This window comes from Thalia democratica, unplaced genomic scaffold (genome assembly GCF_965202585.1).
Source record: "Thalia democratica unplaced genomic scaffold, ktThaDemo2.hap1.1 HAP1_SCAFFOLD_1427, whole genome shotgun sequence".
Classification (NCBI taxonomy): Eukaryota; Metazoa; Chordata; class Thaliacea; order Salpida; family Salpidae; genus Thalia; species Thalia democratica.
The window spans coordinates 5,541-25,640 of record NW_028140290.1 but is presented as its reverse complement, the minus strand read 5'-3'; the positions used below and the strand labels follow the sequence as shown (position 1 = coordinate 25,640).

At 25.0% G+C, this 20,100-nt stretch overlaps 1 protein-coding gene across 1 annotated transcript; it reads right to left on the bottom strand.

Annotated features, from left to right (window-relative positions):
- Positions 1-1,169: 1,169 nt before the first annotated feature.
- Positions 1,170-19,588, bottom strand: LOC145848448 (rotatin-like; the record flags this gene model as incomplete). Its single annotated transcript, XM_082953907.1, has 19 exons — positions 19,528-19,588; positions 19,218-19,463; positions 18,570-18,695; positions 18,189-18,464; positions 17,552-17,668; positions 16,514-16,763; positions 16,249-16,316; positions 13,650-13,698; positions 13,379-13,529; positions 12,401-12,672; positions 11,591-11,734; positions 11,062-11,214; positions 10,628-10,813; positions 9,966-10,127; positions 7,387-7,496; positions 6,628-6,724; positions 4,940-5,133; positions 3,587-3,740; positions 1,170-1,292 (listed from the first exon to the last, which is right to left on the bottom strand). Coding segments are annotated over exons 2-19 (2,668 nt in total), but the record flags the coding sequence as incomplete, so codon positions are not given.
- Positions 19,589-20,100: the final 512 nt, after the last annotated feature.

The following is a 20,100-nucleotide window of genomic DNA, read 5'->3' as shown; positions in this document are numbered from 1 at the left end:
CAATGGAAATGCCAGTAAAAAAGTAGTTTCATTAATTAATTTTAACAAAAGGGTTGATCATTCCAATTCGATCATCAAACCACAAGCCTTCAGTAGACTGAGACCGGTTTCGTCCTTATTAGGTAATAACAAAGTTTGCCGATGTTTTTGTTGATTTCATTATTAAAGTAGAAATTTGACTAATAACTTAAGTCTAGAAATGAAAAAAATTACAATTTTTTAATATACCAAAAGTGCAAAAAAAAAAATTAAAAAAAGTACCAGGTATTTTTACAAAATTCCAGATTTTTTCATAAATTTTGTACAAAACTTAAGGTTTTTTCAGATTTGTTTTGCTTAAGTTGGTAAACTCCAGGTTTTTTAGCCACCCTGATATAATTGGCTCTACAACAAGATATATTTATGATCATTTGGTACAAAGTATATGTAAAGTATGTAATAATTTGTATTTGTCTACAATAATAAATTTGATTTTTTTTTTAAATTTAGTATAACCATTAAAAACAAATACTATATTAAAATTATATTTACATTTTTTTATTCATAGCCAATGATTGCACGTTAAAATAATAAAGTTTTTAATAAAGTTTTGTTAAATTTCATTGTTAGCTAATTTTTTTAGTAGGAAGTCTTTTTATAAATTTTTGTATTTTAGATCTTTTTTAAGATAAAAAAACTACTGATAGATACTTTTGTATTTAAACAAATGTTATAAAAGCATAAAATTTACTATAATTATAAAACAAATTTTTTAACTGTACATAATAAGTAAATAAAAAAAAAAAAAAATTTAGTTTAAAATCATTTATAGATAAAATTTAAGTTACACTTAACAATTATTTATAACAGTTAGTAAACTGACCTATTGATTATGACAAGAGAAGTTTGTTTTTAATATTTGAAGTATTAGACAAAATATATCATAAAGTGGAATGGTAAAATTTATAACAAATTAGTTTGTAGTTTTTTAAAAACTTTCCACTAACGTAAAATCACTCACTTTTTGGTTTTTATGTACTAAAGATAACAATGCTGACGCAGAGATTAAATGGATTTGGTTTTCATTATTTTCTAAACTGACAACTAAAAGTGATACGATAGGACCTGTAAAACAATAAAATAACAATAGAAAAAAAAACCTGTGTTTTACCATATAGGAAAAAACTAACTTGAATAACTAATTCTAGGTTTACTTGGCTGATGGAAGCATAAATTTCTGATTATTTTAATAACGTAGTATCCACTTTTAAATATATTAGACTTATGTAGTTCCAACAAAACTAATAGAATGTCTGCAAAATTTTATAAGATGTTTAAATACATAACATAATAACTTTGATAGCATTTTTGTTTCACTTTATATTTTAATTTTCTTTTGTCTAAACAATTTTCACTCGTTCGAAATAATTCAAACGAGATAATTAGTTAATTAGTAAAATCTGTAAAATTTTTATAAAAATGAAAGAAGACATTAAGTTAAACTTGAAATAAAACTGGCATTTATTGTAAAAAAAAACAAATTAAAGCTTATAATTTAAAACTATCTATTTACCGATATCATAAGATTAATAGACGAATTAATTCTAAGGTTAGAAAAATATAAGCTACTTAAAAATATTACAAAGTTAAAACAAATAAAGAAAAATTTGAAAAGCATTTTTGTTAACTTGTTTGTAACTTGTAATTTTTTCAACTAACGTATTTTCAGGATATAATACGTATAAAACAAAGGTTTTCAGAAATAAAAGTACAACAACAGTTTGTTAACTTATAAATTTTTATCTTTTGTATAAACACATATATATTATGACACCTAATAAGATATGTAATAATGTTATAATTAATTCTAGTAGGAAAAAAATACTTTAGATTTTTAAACAGGATATTAATTATTGAATGAACTACAAATACGTCTGTACATAAAGATGAAGAAAAACATTGTCTGGTTGGTATACAAATCAAACATTAGTTTTTTGAAAGCGGCTAAGCTTTGCATTTACATTAACACTCAGTTGTATCCAGCATATATATAAAACAACTCAGTTCGAAGAACTTTAAGTTAGACTTGAGTTTTTATTTTTTAGATTCTACGTATCTAAAAAATTTGGGAAGAACGATAGATTTCATTTATTTTGCATATATATTAAATTCGTTTTACAAAATATAAAAACACCATATCATCAAATTTAATTCATCAAAGTATCTTAAACAATCAAATTGTCTCAAACAGTAAGAAAATAGCACCAGTCACATAAGAAATCAAATAAGAATTTCGAGAATTAGACAAGTGATGTGGTTTATGTTTGCAAGAGTTACGGTTTCATTAATCGTTACATAAGCCAAAGAACAGCTATAATGTTCGACCAATAAAAACATCAACAAAAAAGATGCGATAAAAACAGAAACCGTATGTTTTAGAGCCTTTAACAGCAATATAGAAAAGCTGTTATTATTGATGAGAATAAAACTATCCCTGCAGCAAACTAAGGTAATTTGGCAAAGAAACTATATAAACTTCAGCAGAAAAAGATACCATACAACTAAACAAAAATATAAAAACATGAGCAAAAACTTAAGATGACAACACTGCACCTAAAACGTTATTATCAAGAACCCGTCTTTTAAGACTTTTCAGAAACCAAATCAGACACAAGTTACAAACAAGCTAATGTCAGAAAAGGATTGATAGGACCTTATTCGTTGAATAAAAAAAAATACAATACTGCCTAAAAAAGAATCTGACTAACTAAAAAAATTCAGAAATTTAAATATAAATTAAAAACATTTAAAATTTAAGATATAAACTTAAACATGCAACTTTATGGAATTTTAAAACAAAACGAAACTGTTTTGCTGTGAATATTCGTTACTTTTTCGTTAAATATTTTTTTGTAAGAAATGTAAATAAAAGTTGTTAAATTCATATTCTTATATCCTAAAGCTATTTTTAAAAATTGAAGAATCTAAATTAAACTATAACTAAACTTTTAATGAACAAAAAAAAAACCGAAATAAAACTAGCATGCTAAATGTTTTCTTGAAGTTTTCAACTCAATAAAAGTCTCCAGCTTTTAATACTTATCGTAAAGATTTAAGGTCATATTTTTTTAAGTGTTATTCTTTTGAAAAGAAAAAATCAAAATTTATTTAACATTAAACTGTAGACACTGATGAAAGGATTGTTATTTACTTTTTTTCTTAATCTGTATGTTACAAACTTTTGTTTTATTTTAAACACATTCTTTGAAATTAGAACATTCTAAATTATTTTTATCTGCATATTTTTATCAAAAAATATCACACATATCTTAAAGTTTTTGGGAAACTATTTTTATATTACTTTTGTTTAAAGCTAAAATGTTTTATTATCTAGAAGGAATGTTTTATAGTTAAAAAAAAACGTGTTCTCTAATAATAATAAAATTTATCAATAGTCAACGTTTTTTGTCGTATTTACTTTTACTTATTATAATCCAAACTTTTATATTCTTTTTAATAATATTTTATATATCTAAATTCATTATAACATAATCCGTAGGTAAAACAAAAAATTGTAAGTACTGTTTGTAAAACGTCTTAAAAATACCTTTAATTTTAAGGATATTTTGTTGACCATCAGAATGTGCTGATAAACACAGAATAAATTTAAGCCAGTTTATGAGAAGTACAACGTTATACTTGCTCCGTTTTGAACACTGAACCTTGTCAGCTACTGCTGGAAACAAATCCATCAAATTTGCCTGTTAAAAAAATTAAAAACTATTAAAATTAAACAAGAAAAACTTTTTTTTTGTAATTTTATTTAGTTTTTTAATTGTGTTTTGCATAAAATTTTGGTTAATAATTTTTTTTAGATATGAAAGCATATAATTGATAAAACTAATGATTAGTTAGTATTTTTAATACCAGAAACTATATTAAATACAATTTACAGAGCTGTCTTTGAAGAAAAATAACTTGCTTTAAAAGTTATTGTTAAGCTAAGTTTATTAAAATACTACATAACTTTAATTGTTTAAACAAAAATGTTTCTTTAAACAAGAGTCGGCAGAATTTTTCAAGAGACTGACCAAATTAACTAGAAAAAGTCTTTCTAAGGCAACAGTAGTTTTAAAACTTTTATTAAAAAATAAATTCAAATTTTGATACAAATTTTTAGTGAGATTAACTTTAAATATTTTTGACTGTGTACTCAAAACTAAATTAAGAGCAAATTTAAAGTATTATTCATTAAAATAATTAATTTGATTGTTTTCTAGCTAAAAAAAACGTCGCAGGCCACATATTTCTGATTATACCGGCGGGTCACAGTTTGCTTACTTTTGGTTTATAATGTACTAAGTTTAATTTAATTTACTAAGAAAATTTTACTGACGAGGTTTAATTGAAAATTCGTTACAATAAACTTTGTTTTTTATTTTTTTAAATATTTTGCACCGGAAATTAGTATATAAAAATTTTTATTGATAAAACTTTTAAAATAAGTTTAAAAAAATTTACGTGTAAAACATCATTTTTAAAATTAATTATATTAAATCGTGTACAAAACCAAAAATAGATAAATTCGAAGTAATTTGCTACAACTTTGTTAGTCTTATTTTCTTAATTTTAAAAGTATACATTAATTAAATTTCAATTATTTACTTAATTAAGCATAAGTCTTTGTAGGTGTTATATAAATTTATATAGATTAAAATGTTACACAAAAAGCTGTAGCATAATCAATTAATTAAACAGACTTTAGAAAATTAAACAAGGTCGTGGCCTTAAAATTGTATTTTTTTTAGAAAAGTTTTACAAAATAAACAAAAAATTATTACACAGCTTTTTTAAGATAAAACTGTTAAAATTTTAACATAAAATAAATATGTGTTCTACGAACCTTATTTTTAAACATAATTAATCTGACATGTCTACAACTTTTTTAATATAAGTTCACCTTCCAAATGATATTTCTGCATTCAGTAGATACTGAGATGTTATTCATTAATTGAAAACAAGTGTTCAGCATTTTGAAATCACTTTTTGCTTGTACGATCTTAACATGCACGTTTTTACAGCAATCTACAAGAAGACTCATCAAACAAGGACTTTGTGTTCCAGCTTGTAACACAACCGATAAAGATGTGCATGCTGTGTTTTTGATTTTATTTAATAAAAAGTTTTCTATAATCATACCGCACAGTTACAACAGAGAAATTAAGTTTATGTATTATTAAAACATTCGAATATCAATTAAAAAGAAAAAAAAAACAATTGATAGTTTTTAAAAATTAATGTTATTACCTGTTTTTTTTTGCTTCATAACGTAAACAGTGTGAGTTTTACAAACAAAACTTAAAATTTTTTGTGTTTCTTAAACTAGTTTAAAACTGAACTAATTATTATCTTTCAGACCTTATTACAATACTAACATAAACTTAGTATATGTTTGTTAGCAAAAGTAAATTACAATGCGATATCTTTTGCTTTTAATAGTTAAAAATCATAAACTTAAGAATTTAAATAAAACTAAGTTGTCAAATATTGCTTTACTATAAATAAGAACAAAAACAATCTAAACATATACTTTTCTTTACTGTTTTTTATTCACAGCGGAACAGTATATTTTTAAGACATAATTCACTTAAACAAACCAACAATTTATAACAAAAATCCATTAAACTTTTTATGTCAGTTCTAAGTTCACATTTTAAACATTTAAAAAAGTTTTAACTACCACAGTTTACAAAACTGTCAACATTGAACTTTTTTACTACAGTGGAAAAGGAAATCAATAAGGTTCGATCCAAGACATAAGTGCGTACTTTGTGTGATATACGTACTTTGCGTACCGTTTTGAGACAAACTTAACCTTTTCATACCGAATAACAATTGATATCTACTAACTAAAACAAATACACGGTCTATTTTGCAGTTACTAGATTTTTCAAAAAGTAATTGGGTTGCATTTGGATTAATCACTTTAAGAATGTACTTTTGTTCATGAATTTCGTTTGTAACATTAAATATCATGTTTTTTTTTCAAAAAAACTTTTATTTTTTCATTTTCAAGATTTATGCATACCTTACGCAAGCACGTACCTTATCAATGTCTTTAATGTAGTTTAAAAACTGTTCTACATTATTAAAAATTAAACATTGTATTCATTTTAAGATAAAGAAAAAAAGAGGTGTAGTTTTTGATAATAATTAGTTATAGGTGCATTAAAGTTTGTAGCTTTTTCATATTTAATCAATTTAGATAGAAAATTTTGGTTTTATTTTAAAGATATTTCTACACATTTGTAAACTTTATGGGAAAACAACAGAAAGATTAAACTGATTACATTTATTTATAAATAGAAAGGATAAAAAAAATAATCGATATTACAAAAAAAATTAAAATATATTCAACTAAACCTAGACATAGGGTAGTTATGTGGTAGACTAAATATGATAACAAAAACTTGATCTATTAATGTTAAACTTTTTCTTTAAAATATACATATTGTGCAAATATTTTTCGGATACTTGGAAAATATTGAATAAAAGACCAAATAAAAATGAAAAAAATGAAAATAGACTTTAATTCAAGTAAACTAGTTAAGCATAGTTAAACTTATACATGTTTTATTTTTGAGCAACCTTTTTCACAATGTGCTGTGAAGTTTAGGATGAATTTCATCAAAAACATTCTAAGCTCAGTTGATAAAAGACTTGTTTTCCACAGCTTATAAAGTACCTTTAAAATTTTAATATAAAATTACCAAAAATGACTAATATAATACAAATTACAAATTATGTACATAATAAAAATTTGAAACTACCTTGTTAAACACAAATAATCAAAACAGAAGAACTTTTCGCCACACTCATCAGTGTTTAATATCGTGGTTAAAAAAGCTGATGAGGGTGGCGAGAAGAACTTTAGTTTAATTGTTTTTATTAAAATGTTTTATAATTTTATGCTATAAACTAAAATAAAGGATGAGTTATTATTTCTATAAACAACATTTATACTTAAAGTAAATAATTTATTTTTAACTGCAAGTATTGACTTAAAAATAAATATAAACGCCGTTTCAGAGTTCTTAAATTTTTAAGGTATGTTGTTAAAACAATAACTTATTTTCGAACAATACACTTTTATATAGAAAACTAGGCAAACTTTTAAAGTGTTTCTGTATGCTTAATAACTAAAAGAAAAGCATATTTGCTATTACTAGCTTATGATTAAAGTAAAATACTATTAAAAAAAACAATGTTACCAAACTTTAAAAACATCCCTATAAAATAAATTAAAACACCTTATACAAAACCTCAATACTTTAAGATAAAAAGATTCCTACAAAATTTAAAAAAAAAAACATGCAACCAACACTTTCTTCCAAAAAAAAAACTAACAAATCCAAGTCCAGCATCACAAGCTTGCAATCTGTACTCTTTTTCTCTGCTCAACAAGTTTGTTAAAACTTTTATGAGTGACAAAAGAGGTTGAGTTGAAAAAACGGTATCTAAAAATTAAACGGTTTAAAAAATTAGACAGAAACTTAAATTTATTAAATTCTAAGTGCAGACCATTTTACTTGAAATTACTATTGCTTCATAAAATAAAGCTTTATGTATCGAAGCATATTATATTGTTTTAAATACTTATTTAACTTAGTATTTTTTCAAGAAAAAGTGAAAACAACAAATTCTTGTATTAACATAATGCTTAAGTCTATAAAGATGTAATGTAATTCTTAATAATTTATCTATTCCGTATAACTTGGTTAAATAAATGTTTCAACCTAATTAAGTACGCCATTTCTCTGATAATAATATTTTTTATTTAAGACGCTATTTGCATCAAGAAATGTTAAAGGAGAAACTACTCATTTTCACTTAATTTTATTTTTTTTACTTTGGACAAAGCATTTGACACAAAAAACTATATGTCCTTATGAGGTGATAAAATCGTTCTAAAAATTACTTACTATGTTTTAAATTAAGTTTGAAGTATTATACGGTATACAAATAAAGTTTAAACAAATACAAAATTTAAGTAGGTTAAAATAAAAATAAAAAGCTAAACAAAAATATACTGATAAGTAAATTGTTTTTAAAAACCAATATCCAAAAAAACAGTTCAAAAATAAAAAATTCTTTGAAATTCATAAAATCGAGAATTTAACACTTAAACAAAACCGAAAGATTAACTTAAAAAATTAAGATAACATAGAAATTAAAATTCTTCTTATTTTACAACAGTTTACATTGGTAATTGTTCATTACGATTCAAAAAACGTATATCATATATTTTCAAAGACACAACATTGTAATCGAAACGGCCTACAAGACCAAAAAAGTGTCTACTACTTCAGCAATAAAAGAAAATGCTCGGAAATATTTGACGTTATGTCATTGTAGATACACTTGCTCTGCATCTCAGATAATTTCATACATAAGAGAGACATAGAGACAAGTTTACTGAAGGATTGCAGACAACAATGGAACAGACAAAAACAGCGTAATATTTGATCACCTGTTTAATTGCACACACTGCCAAACTTCAGACATTGTACAAAACTTTATATTTCTAAAACAATGAAAGAAAAATGAGTTTCAAGCCTAAAATCGATAATAGTAAGAAAATAAAGGTCTGAGTTAAATACTCAAATAACACCAAATGGCAAACAACAATATTAACAATTTACTAATTAATATATTTTCTAAACTTTTGTCTAAAATATCCAAGTTAAACTCTGTATTAGCTTAAATCTTATTTTTATACGTCATAATACCATTAAATTATTTTATAATTCTTTTATTCATAAATTAATTTTTTAAACCATATTATTACTTTACACTTTATAAGGATGTATAAATTTTATGTCTAAATCTATTTTTTATAAAAAACTATTATAAAAAGAATCAGAAATTCTTCTTATGTATTTTATTTTATAAATGGTGCCTTAAAAGTAATAACAAAGTAAAACCTTCCTACAATAGTATATATCTTATATAAAACGATTTTCTTTATCATCAATAGCTAAAAACTAGTACCAGTTTATTCTTTAACTTTTAAATACCTATATTAAACCCTTTTGTTAGTACTGAAATTGTACAAGCCTTTTTTACAAAATACAAAGTTATATATTACAAGATTTTGATTTATTTATCATCTTTATACAACAATGGAACCTTTAAAACTAAGATAACCATTAAGTTTTTCAACGGAATGTTAAATTACTTATAAATAATAATAAAATATTTACCTGTATTTTTTATTAAATTTGCTTCATCAAAAGGAAACAAATATAATTAATTAGCTGAATACAAATATATCAAAAGAATATTGTCTTCCACTTTTACATTTGAAAAAAATGCGTTTTATCATACTTCTTATTAACAAAACAGTAAATAAAATCAAACTATATACATTTAACTAGTGTTAACAAAAACGGAAAAGTATACAACATAGTATCTTAAAGTTTAATATTCAGTTCTTTAACATATTGTTTAAAAACAGGTTATTTAAAGCAAAATAAAAATTGAATAGTTAACTCTGCATAATTAATGAAGGATAAATGAAAGTCTCTAAAAAACTAACATCGCTTTTTAAAACTTTTGCTATCAAGTTAACTTTATGTTTATATGGCTTTTGAAATTTTAGCAACTTTAAATTTTTATAACTTTGAAAGTTTATTTAAAAGTGTAAAAAAAAATTACCTAAAAGCCTTTTTTTTGATTTTTTTCAACTAATTTTTTTAAATTTAAATAGGATGTTTATAAAATTGGAACATTGAAGAAAAATTTTTATTATTTAAATGTTTTTAAATGCTTCTCTATGATTTTTTAAAGGTTAAGAGTGTTTTTAATTTCCAAAACTAATTTTTGGTAGATAATCATATAAATTATGTCAAAAAATTTTAATTTAACATTCAAAAAATTAGAAGTTATTTTTTATATAAAAAAGAAGATTGAAAATAAAATAAAACCTTCCAACACTGCAGCTTGTTTTAACTGAATTGATGAAGAAGAATTGGTAATAATCATTTTAGAGTATTGTGATGTTAAAGCAAAAGGCTTAGTTGTGTGTATCAGAACAAGTTTGCTGTTCACCTCTTCTATCAAATCACAAGTCGACTTGATGAAACCCTCTAAAACAAACAAAAAATAAATAAACTAAAATATTTGATTTGAATATTTAATAAATTGGGTTTAGCGGTAAGGTTTAATTAAAAACTTGGTTTGTAAACTTAACAATCAGCTACTAGGTGCTGTTTTTGTTTTATGTTTTATGGTATAAGTTTTTTTGTCCAACTATATTATAAAACTTTGTAAAGTTTTTCTGTCAAAAGTAACTTTATTAAAAAAAATTTAAATAGTTTTGTAAAATGAATAATTTTTTTTAATTAAATGTATTTAATATGTTTTTAATTTTACATTAGTTTTAAATGTAATTAACTATGTATTTAATGCCTGTGTTTTATTTTTACTTAATTATCATTATTTTACATCAACTGCTAAAAGATACATGCTTAATATTCGTGGTAGTTTTTTTTTATTCATCAACGCTTTAGCTAAACAAACAAAAAAATTATTAAATCAATTCGGAACACTTTTAAACTGACTTATTTAGGTTAGTATTATAACAAACCTCTAACAGCCACTTTAGTGGAGTAATAAGAGCAAGCAAACAAGTTTTGAAGCCCTCCAGCGCATGAAACCATCAAAACATTACTTTCACCACTAACAATTGATGACGGATGAATCACCAGCCGTTCCAAGTGTGACATCATTGATAACGTCATAGTTTTTAAATGCTCCTCAGTAGTAGTATCACCTAAAAAAGGCAAAACTGAATAAATTAGAAGCTTATTTTGTGTTTTATATTATATCTGTTCTTTATCCTCAATTTTGAAGTTTCATCTTAAATAATCGCAATTTTAAACCACGACTATCAAAAAAAAAAAAAAAAATACTTTCAATGCAGTTCTATAGAAAATAATAAATACAGTTATTTAAAATGTAAACACCATTAAAAATTATAAATATAATTTATTTAAACAAGTATGTTTATTTTCTAAATACCTAGTAAATCACACATCCATCGTAAGCTCTCTTTTCTACCTTTGATCATCTGTGTGCGCATGTGTTCAACTTGGAAAAACATTAAGAGAAACTTTACACATGATAACTGTTTCTTAATATCCTTGGTATCTTGTAAACATCGCTTAACTCCAACTAAAAACATAATTGTCAATAGTTTATATACCACACTAAACTTAAATCCTTCCGCCGAAAATATATTTCTACTAATGCAATATAAAGTGCAGCTTTTATAGTTATAACAGAAAACACAAAAAAAAAAGTTGCTTTATTACAAATTAATATACTTTCTAACACTAACTTATTTTTACAATTTTCGTCAGTGTGTGTACAATTGCAATAGTACATTTAAACACTTAAAACTTATATAACTTTTTAATAAAAAAAACGTAATGATTACTAGTTTGTAATAGTTTGTATTAATACAATTGAGTAACAGTCCAGATGTTTAGGTTTTTTGACTAGTTTGTTTATATTTCGGGTACAACTTAATAGAAAAGCTTATATTTACCGTATATTTGCTTCCAGTTTCTATGAAAAACTTGAATGTTAAAAACTTTACTTTGCAGGCAGTAAGTCATCAGTTCAGTAAATATATTGAAAACTATTGCATCACAGGAACTTGCAATTTTTTCAAGTTTTTTAATTTTTTTAACTGTTAAGAAAAACTCAGTCAACATTATGTTAATATCATTAGTTTAAAAGTTCACTTTGTTTCTATTTTATAAACACTTTAATTCATTAATGCAGTATCTAATTCTATATAAAATTGTCTTTTATAACTTCATAAGTTTTGAACATTTTTGTATTACACCAACTAACATTAAAAAGTTCAAATTAAATTTGTATTTAGATTTTATTGAAGAGATTATCAGAAAAAATACAATGTTTCACTCTTGTAGTAAACTGTAAGAGATCATCAGTTGTTAAAATATTTTTTCAAATAGAAATTAAAAAAAAATATATCATCATATATATCAATCTTAACATAACAGTTTAATTTTGTGGATTAGCTATAATTATAAGTTCCAACCTTAAAAATTAACCTTAAAAAGCTTTTTTTTAATTACTACTTAAATAAATGACACATATACAAACTTGTGGCGGTTTTAAATTTCTTAGAATTAAAAAATATGTTAGTCTTGAAAACCTGACAACTCTTTAAACGATTGATACTTGTAAAAAGGACATGCATACATTTCTATAATAGTACATACATAAAAAAGCTAAACTCAACTTTAACAGTTATAAAGCAAGTGAGCGAGATATTATTTTTTATTACAAAGATGAATCCAACAAAGTACTAAATTTAAAAGCTAACCACTAATTGCAAGTGTAAAAAAAGAAGACAGTTTGTCAATATAAGATTCTTTGACATCAATCATTTGCACTGCCACACTCTCTCTCTGTTCTTTCAAGCAGGAATATAAAAGTTGCAACACACTTGCTTGCATTTTAACCAAATCACTTAGCAACGAGCATCTTCTGTTTCGCTTGACCAACTCAATAGATGGCACTTCTGATTGGTCACTGATATCTTCTCGTTTTGTCAATTTTTTTAGTAAGCATTGAACACGCGATTGGTCCGTTAAACTGAAGTATTTAAACAAATAATTGAAAATTTATAAACAATGCTTTTTTTAATTAACTTTTTTTTATTTTTTTATAAATTATTCAAAATTTACGAATTATTTTAATCAAGAGATTTGCTTAAGTGTTTAGTGAAAACAGTTTTAGCTAAAAAAAAAATTAAAAACAAAAATAGATGAAACAAACTTTACTAAATTTGTTACTCGTAAAGAATGCAAACTTTTAAATTAGCAACCTTAAAACTTGTAAGATTAAAAAACTTTTTCAAAACTGGCTTGCCACAAATTTGTTTTTGTTTGGTGGAAGAAAATAAAAAATATTACAATTAAAAATGTTATTAAATATTAAAAATACATAAATTTTATATTTAGCTCACAAGACACTTGACTTAAGTTTATTGTTAAACTTAAACACATTTGATGTACATAAAAGCGCTATCTTGATTTAATCTGTAAAAAATTAATTCCTTGGTGTGATACTTATGAAGAAACTATTCTGCTAGCCTTGAAGTCTATAACATTTTGTTTGCTTAAGTTTTTAACCAGCATACTATTTTTCACCAATGACCTCTTACAAAAAAAAATATTTATTTTCAAATAGAAAAATAAAAGTGTTAGTTTTTGAAAATTAACTATAAAATAACTTATTTCAAAAACTTTATACTTATCATTACTTACAATTTTATAAAAATGTTATAATTGAAAGTTACTTTGTGAAATAGTACAACAAATCAGCTTCTAGCATTGCAGTTATTGTGTTAGTTGGTGCTTTAGTTATACAGCTGACTAAAAAGTGACACGTTGATGAAACAAGTTCTGGAGTTGCAAGTGACCTCCATGAGTTCATTAGCATTTCGTCATCTGTTTTGAAAAATTTTATTAAATAATTTTTTAGTTTCTATTTTGTATAAATTATTGATAAAATATCTTTATTGTTTTAATGTAAACTATTTTTTTTGGTTAACAGCATGTATAACTAACCAGTACGTTTAAAGTGTTGCTCAGAACCGTTCTTGATTAAATCATTTCTCTGAAAAAATAAAATATTTATAGTAAAAAAAAAAGAGTTCAAAGGTAATGAGTTATGAGGTTTTATACTAGAGATCCAGACAAGGAAGATCCGTCGAAAATTATTTAAAAAAATGTTTCAAGTACTTATTCACTTTATTTGACTAGCGGCGTTTCACTGTCAATTTGCAATAAACAGTTCAACGAAGTTTCTAAAGATTATCAAGTGAAAAAAAAATAGGTAAAAAATTGTACTATGATTTTAAGTATTTTAATGTACAACATTATAAAAAGCTTTCAGAATGCAATAAATTAGGAAGGGCAACATACGGCCCACGATCCGGAGATCCGACCCGCCAACATAAATCTTTGGCTCGTGACTTATTTTTTTAACATAAAAGCATCTTGTGCAGATACAAAAAAAAAGTAATAACATTTTTTTTGAAGTATGATCTTTATTTCTTTTTAAGTACACAGTAGCGCTTATAAAGTGATTTTTAGATGCAATTTTACTAAAAGACTTATTTCAAATTTTATACTATTCAAAACGACGCGACCTACTTACACTTATTTTCAAAAGTCTGGCCAGACGCGAAAGATTTTTTACTGGCAAATTCGGTCCGTCGACTAGAAAAAGTTAACTACCCCTAAAATAAATGCTACTTAAACTAAGTTTATTTGTAGTATGCTTTAAAACAGTTTAATAACTACTGAACTTATTTTTAAAATAACAGCGGATAATTTATGTTTTGGATTTTTTTAAACGAAAATAGAAGTACTGGCACCTAGAACTGTGCTTGTTATAGAACAGAGAAACGTAGTTAGTTAAGATAAACTTCAATTATTTCTAAATTATTATATTTCAACGAAGTTGTTTAGTTTAGATCTTTTATTAGCAAACATTATGACCCTTATAATATACTTTACAAGTTATAATATTCAGTAAGCTTAATTTAATTTCATTACATTTCACATTAATATGTTATTTGTCAAACATCATATTCAGTTAAAAATTTATTGAATTACACTTATTTTCCAACTTTAACTAAGGTACAAAAAGCAGAAGTATAGTAAACAATTTGCTTATAAAAGCATGACGTAACATAAACAATTTTGACGGAAACATTTTAACATAACATTATTTTGTGTATGCAAAGTTCATTTTAAAGCAGTGGGTAACAGGTGTTTGGTGGTCGCAGGCTAGAATTAGAAAATAAAAATATTTGCGGACCGCAGTTGTAGTTTTTTTTTACTGTTTTAAATATCTGTTGTTAGTCTCGAATTTCCTGTAAATAATACTAAGTCTTTTTTTTTCGCTTTATACTTCAAACCTCAGAATATCAAGTCAAAATTTTCTTTCGCGGACCGCAGTTTTACCTTTTATGGGCCGCATCCGATTTAAAATGAAAACATGCTCGCAGGTCACACTTTGGCGAACCCTGTTCTAAAGTGAAATTTTTTAAACTGAGATTTTAAGACTAATATTTTTTGCAGTAATTTTCTTATAGTAATTTATCTTAAATAAAAATATTGCTCAATTTACCGTAATTTAAAGAGCTTATATAAATATATTTAAAAAGCGGATAATTTAGCTATATTAAACGATTTTTTTCTACGAAAATAGAAGCACTGGCACCTAGAACTGCTTGTTATAGCACAGAGAAACGTAGTTAGTTTAGATAAATTTGCAGTAATAAAAGCAGTAATTTTCTTGAAATAAAATTAAATACTTAGTTTTAAAAATATTCTAAATTACAATACACCGTTAACATTAATATTCATATATATCTTAAGTAAAATTAAAACATAAAATCAAACTATTTTTTTAATTAATTTTGAATTACTTATATTTAGTTAAGTTTATTAATTGATAATTTGCTGCATTTCGTTTTAAATCTGTCACAAGCAAAGTAATAGTAGTATGATGTTTTCAAACTAACGAAGCTAGTTTGTAATGTAATAAAACTAAACTGCACTAACTGTAAACTACAATATATATGTTTGCTTTGTGAATTCCGTGGATGGTAAAAGAGGCTCTCCACTTTAAGTAGGTGTATTTTATATATTTAGTTCAGAAAATTAACTTGTACGTCGTACAGGTTTTTCGACGGGTAATACACTTTCTTCAACAAGGTTTTTATTGAAACTGTAACACCCAATTTTATACAATACAATTTTTATACAATTTAGTACGCATGCTTATAATTTGGTTTTTATTGAATAAAAACCTTGCTCAAAAAAGCATTTAAACGCTGAAAAAGCTATACAAGGAAAAAGTCTGTAATTTGTACTAAATCTATATACATTATTTATATAATATATCCTGTATAGTTAAAGTTATGTAAACATCATATATTGTTGTTTACAAGATGTTATTTTATTAAAAGAAATATTTTACATAAAAATTAATTTAAATACTGTACACATTTTTATTTGCATTTTTTATTAATTAACCTTGAAACCTTTATAGACTTCGAAAAATTGTTTAGTTTTAACGATCAGAGAAATGTCATTATCAAACAAAGTAATAACAAACTATAAATTGTTAATTAAAAAACATTCTTTAACTTACTTGGCCTACCGGGGATATACTTGCATTAATTTCAGATGAACCATTTAGACTCTCATTTGATTTCGAACCTTTAAAATTAAGATCTTGTATCAAAGTTAGCTTAAGCATTTACGACTACTTTTTTTAATTAATTATGAAATTTCAGTTTAAATTGGTGGAGAAGGTAGACCAATATGTCCTTACGTTGTAAAAAACAAGTAAGATAAAAACAAACCTGTTTTTTTTTTTGAAACAAGGCAACTTTAAAAACAGATAACTCATTTACCGATTGTTGATATTTCAACTCCGGTGTTACTTCCACCTCGATCCTTGTCAACTCTTGAAACAACTTTTGAAATAAAGCGCTGCAAAGCACCAGGCGAGCGTACGCACGAATGGGCATGGTATGACGTCAAAATAAGAGCAATGTGATTTATGATGTGCGAACTAGACAGAAGGTACACGAGTGCTGGAAGGCCATGTAGAGACTGACCAAGTTCGCTTTTATCTTCGTTAATACATTTGATGATTGGACCCTTTACATTAGTGTTTTGCAAGGAATTAATAATTACATATAAGTAAGTTTTAAAGTAATTTTGAAAAATATTAAATATATACAGCTTTTTATAAAATAATGAGTAGATTAATTTCAAATTCAAACTAAGTATAGCTTCGGTAACAAAAATAAAAAAAAACTTTTGCACGGGTAACTTAGTTACAACATAGTTTACAGTTCAACAAGTTTCATAACTTATACATAAGACCTTTAAAAAGGTGGTACATTTGCACAGGACATCTTTTTTAAGCTCATAAACCATAACATAATTCTATGCGTATTAAACCATAACATCTAACTAACTTTATAAACTTTTGTTTGTAACATTTTTCACTCTACCCTAATATTTAGTCCATAAACTTTAAATCCTGATTCATAACTTCTAACTTTGACCTTTTATTAATTAGCTATAAGTCTTAAGTTGTGACGACTAGTTATTAACTCTCAAACCTAATAAAAAATACTTAGACGAAAAGTATACATTAATATTATGTCTAAAAGCGTTGTCGTGAAATTCAAAATGTTACCTAAAACATATGAGGTAAACTATAAAACGTGTTATCTTTTTTTTTTCGAGTGAATCTTAAGTTGACTATTTTGAAACACCTTAAAGTTAAACTTAATAAAGATTAATTTTGCTTCAGAAGCCGCTTCTAGTTTTATAAATAGAAGTTAGAGCAAAACTTTCAGTTTTAATTAAATTTGCATATCTTAATTTAATTGTTATTTTAATAGTGTCTTACAAATAAAAACTATTATTGCACTAACTTGTGTTGAAGATTTTTGTTTACCACCGAAAGGATGACACATCAGATTATTGATTATTTGACATGCTTGTGATCTTACTGCAGCACACTCAGAATGATCCAAATATACAGCAAGAGCCTATTTTTTATTAAATAAGATAATACTTTTTTGTAGAAATAATAAATTATTCACAAGTTTATCCTTAATTTTTTGAATATAAAGTATTTTTTAAAAAATTAGTTTTTTACGGGATTAAATTCTTTTTTTTTATTAAGTTAAGTTTTCAAGTAGGAAATTTATAATAAATGTGCTGAAGCAAAAGAAAAATTTCCTCATGAAAATTAATGCAATTTTTTTTTTCACTAAAACAGTTTAGTAAAAAAAATATCCTAAAAAAAAGATAGTGAAAATTTATTCCAACTTAACTATTTAGTTGATTTTTGAGCAAGGTAAATACAAATTACTTTATTTAGTTTTGGTATAACTATTATGAAGTCAACATTAATTAAAATAAACATAACTTAGTCTACTTTTTATATATATGGTTAGAAAAAAAAAACATTAAATCAATAAAACACTAATTCATTATTGTTAACATTAAATTATATTTAAATATTTCATTAACTATTTAGTGAAATGTTTTAGTAAATTATTTCACCATTTCCCAAATTCCTCCTGATATATGCTGAAAGGACTTTACAAGCGAAGCAGCGCCATACTGACACCGGGAAACTATACATGCGATACCGACTCCTGAAACGCGAATCCTAGGATCTCTAGCTGACCACAACTGTGCCAGCCAATCTAGAGACAATTGACCTGTGATACAGTTGTCGCCATAACAACTGCGTTGGGTGCTTGACAAGCGCGGCTGGTGATTTCTTCCTGAACTCGATGAAGTTTTAGATTCTCTCTCAAGATGTTTAGGCCAATTCTGTTGTAATAAAAAAATTACAAATAAAACCCTTTTATTAAAACAATTATGGCAAAATATATTGATAGTTATCTTATAGGTTAAGATTTAACTTATAAAACTCACGGGAAAGTTAAACGAAGCAAGCTCTCTTGTTATGTGCAAAATACATTGAGCTGCACATCTAGTGACACCTTTTCCCATGTAAGACATATTACTACTAACACTGCCATAATCAAAAGTCGATATCATCTGTTTTTTATATTATTTAAGTAATAAACTTAAGTATATAACTTTTTAATTTTAGAACTAATCGTACAAAACCAAAACGCACATACAAATTATTAAGCATAAAGCAGTAGTGAAAAATTGTACAAGCTTTTGTCTAGAATTTCAATCTGTATCTTAGTTTTAAAATATAAGTTTGACATTATATACATCTCAATATATTTTTCACACTTTTTACTGGTCAGAAACGTAGAAACTAATTAAACACTTTATTAGTTTTTACAAAAATAAAAATACCTTACTAAAAACAATCTATTACAGGTACCAATTTATACAGTTAAAAACTTTTTTACATAAAGTTTTACACTTGAACAATTTTTATAACTACCACTTAAACTTAATATATGCAAATTTAATTATTAGACTCACCCATTCAACATAAAAAAGTGAACAAAAACTGACCTAAAATTTAACAAATAAATAAATAAAAAAACTTATTTTCTAGTAAGTGTTGAATACTCTCTAACAAAATAATTTTTCATTAACCTCAATCAACGTATTTAGTATTTTCTTCATTAACATAATGTCGCGATCATCTGAGCTGAATAAATTTAAGTTTGAGGAATCTATTTCAGATTCTTCTTCATGAACTTTTACGCGGTTTGCAGTGAAATGTACTAAGCTTGCAAGAGCTACCTCTACCGATGAAATATCATAATACTGGGGATCTTGAATGAACTCAAGTCGTACAAAAGCAGCTTTACGAAGCTCGTAATGGAATTGCTCAAAAACCTGTAAACATTTACGTTATTAACTTATAATTATCAAATTTAAACTGGCCAAGCCGAAAACTAACCTTGAATTCGACACAGGTTGACCTATATAGGAAGCGAGAAAGTCTTGAAAACAAGCGAAGAATTTTTCACAAAGCCTTCGTCTTGTCTGCTGTGGAGTAACCCCTACTTCAAAGCTTTTAGTGGAGGGAACGAATTCGTAAGACTCAAGCATGTAAAAAAGAGGATTTCCAACTGAAGAGCCAGTTAAAGGTTTTGAACATCTAAATGAAAACATGTAATGTAAAAACACAACACCCAGTATGAAATGTCTTATTTATTTTTCTTAATAAAAATTTTCTGAAAATGGTTAATAAAGAAAACGTAAATTATATTAGTTTTCGTAGTTAAAGTTTTTTTAAATATAAAACAATTGCACACACCATTTAGACTTTCTAAAAAGTTATCAGAAACAATTATCTAATTTTAAAGCTCTTATTGACAATGAACTTTATATTCTACAAAAATTTAGTTGCAGACATCATTCGTTTAAAAAAAAATAATAGCCTTATGCTGTTTTTTTGTAGTGGATACTTTTAGATTTATGACTGACATTTAAATTTCTATCATTCTGATAGTTCGATTGGTGCAGCTTT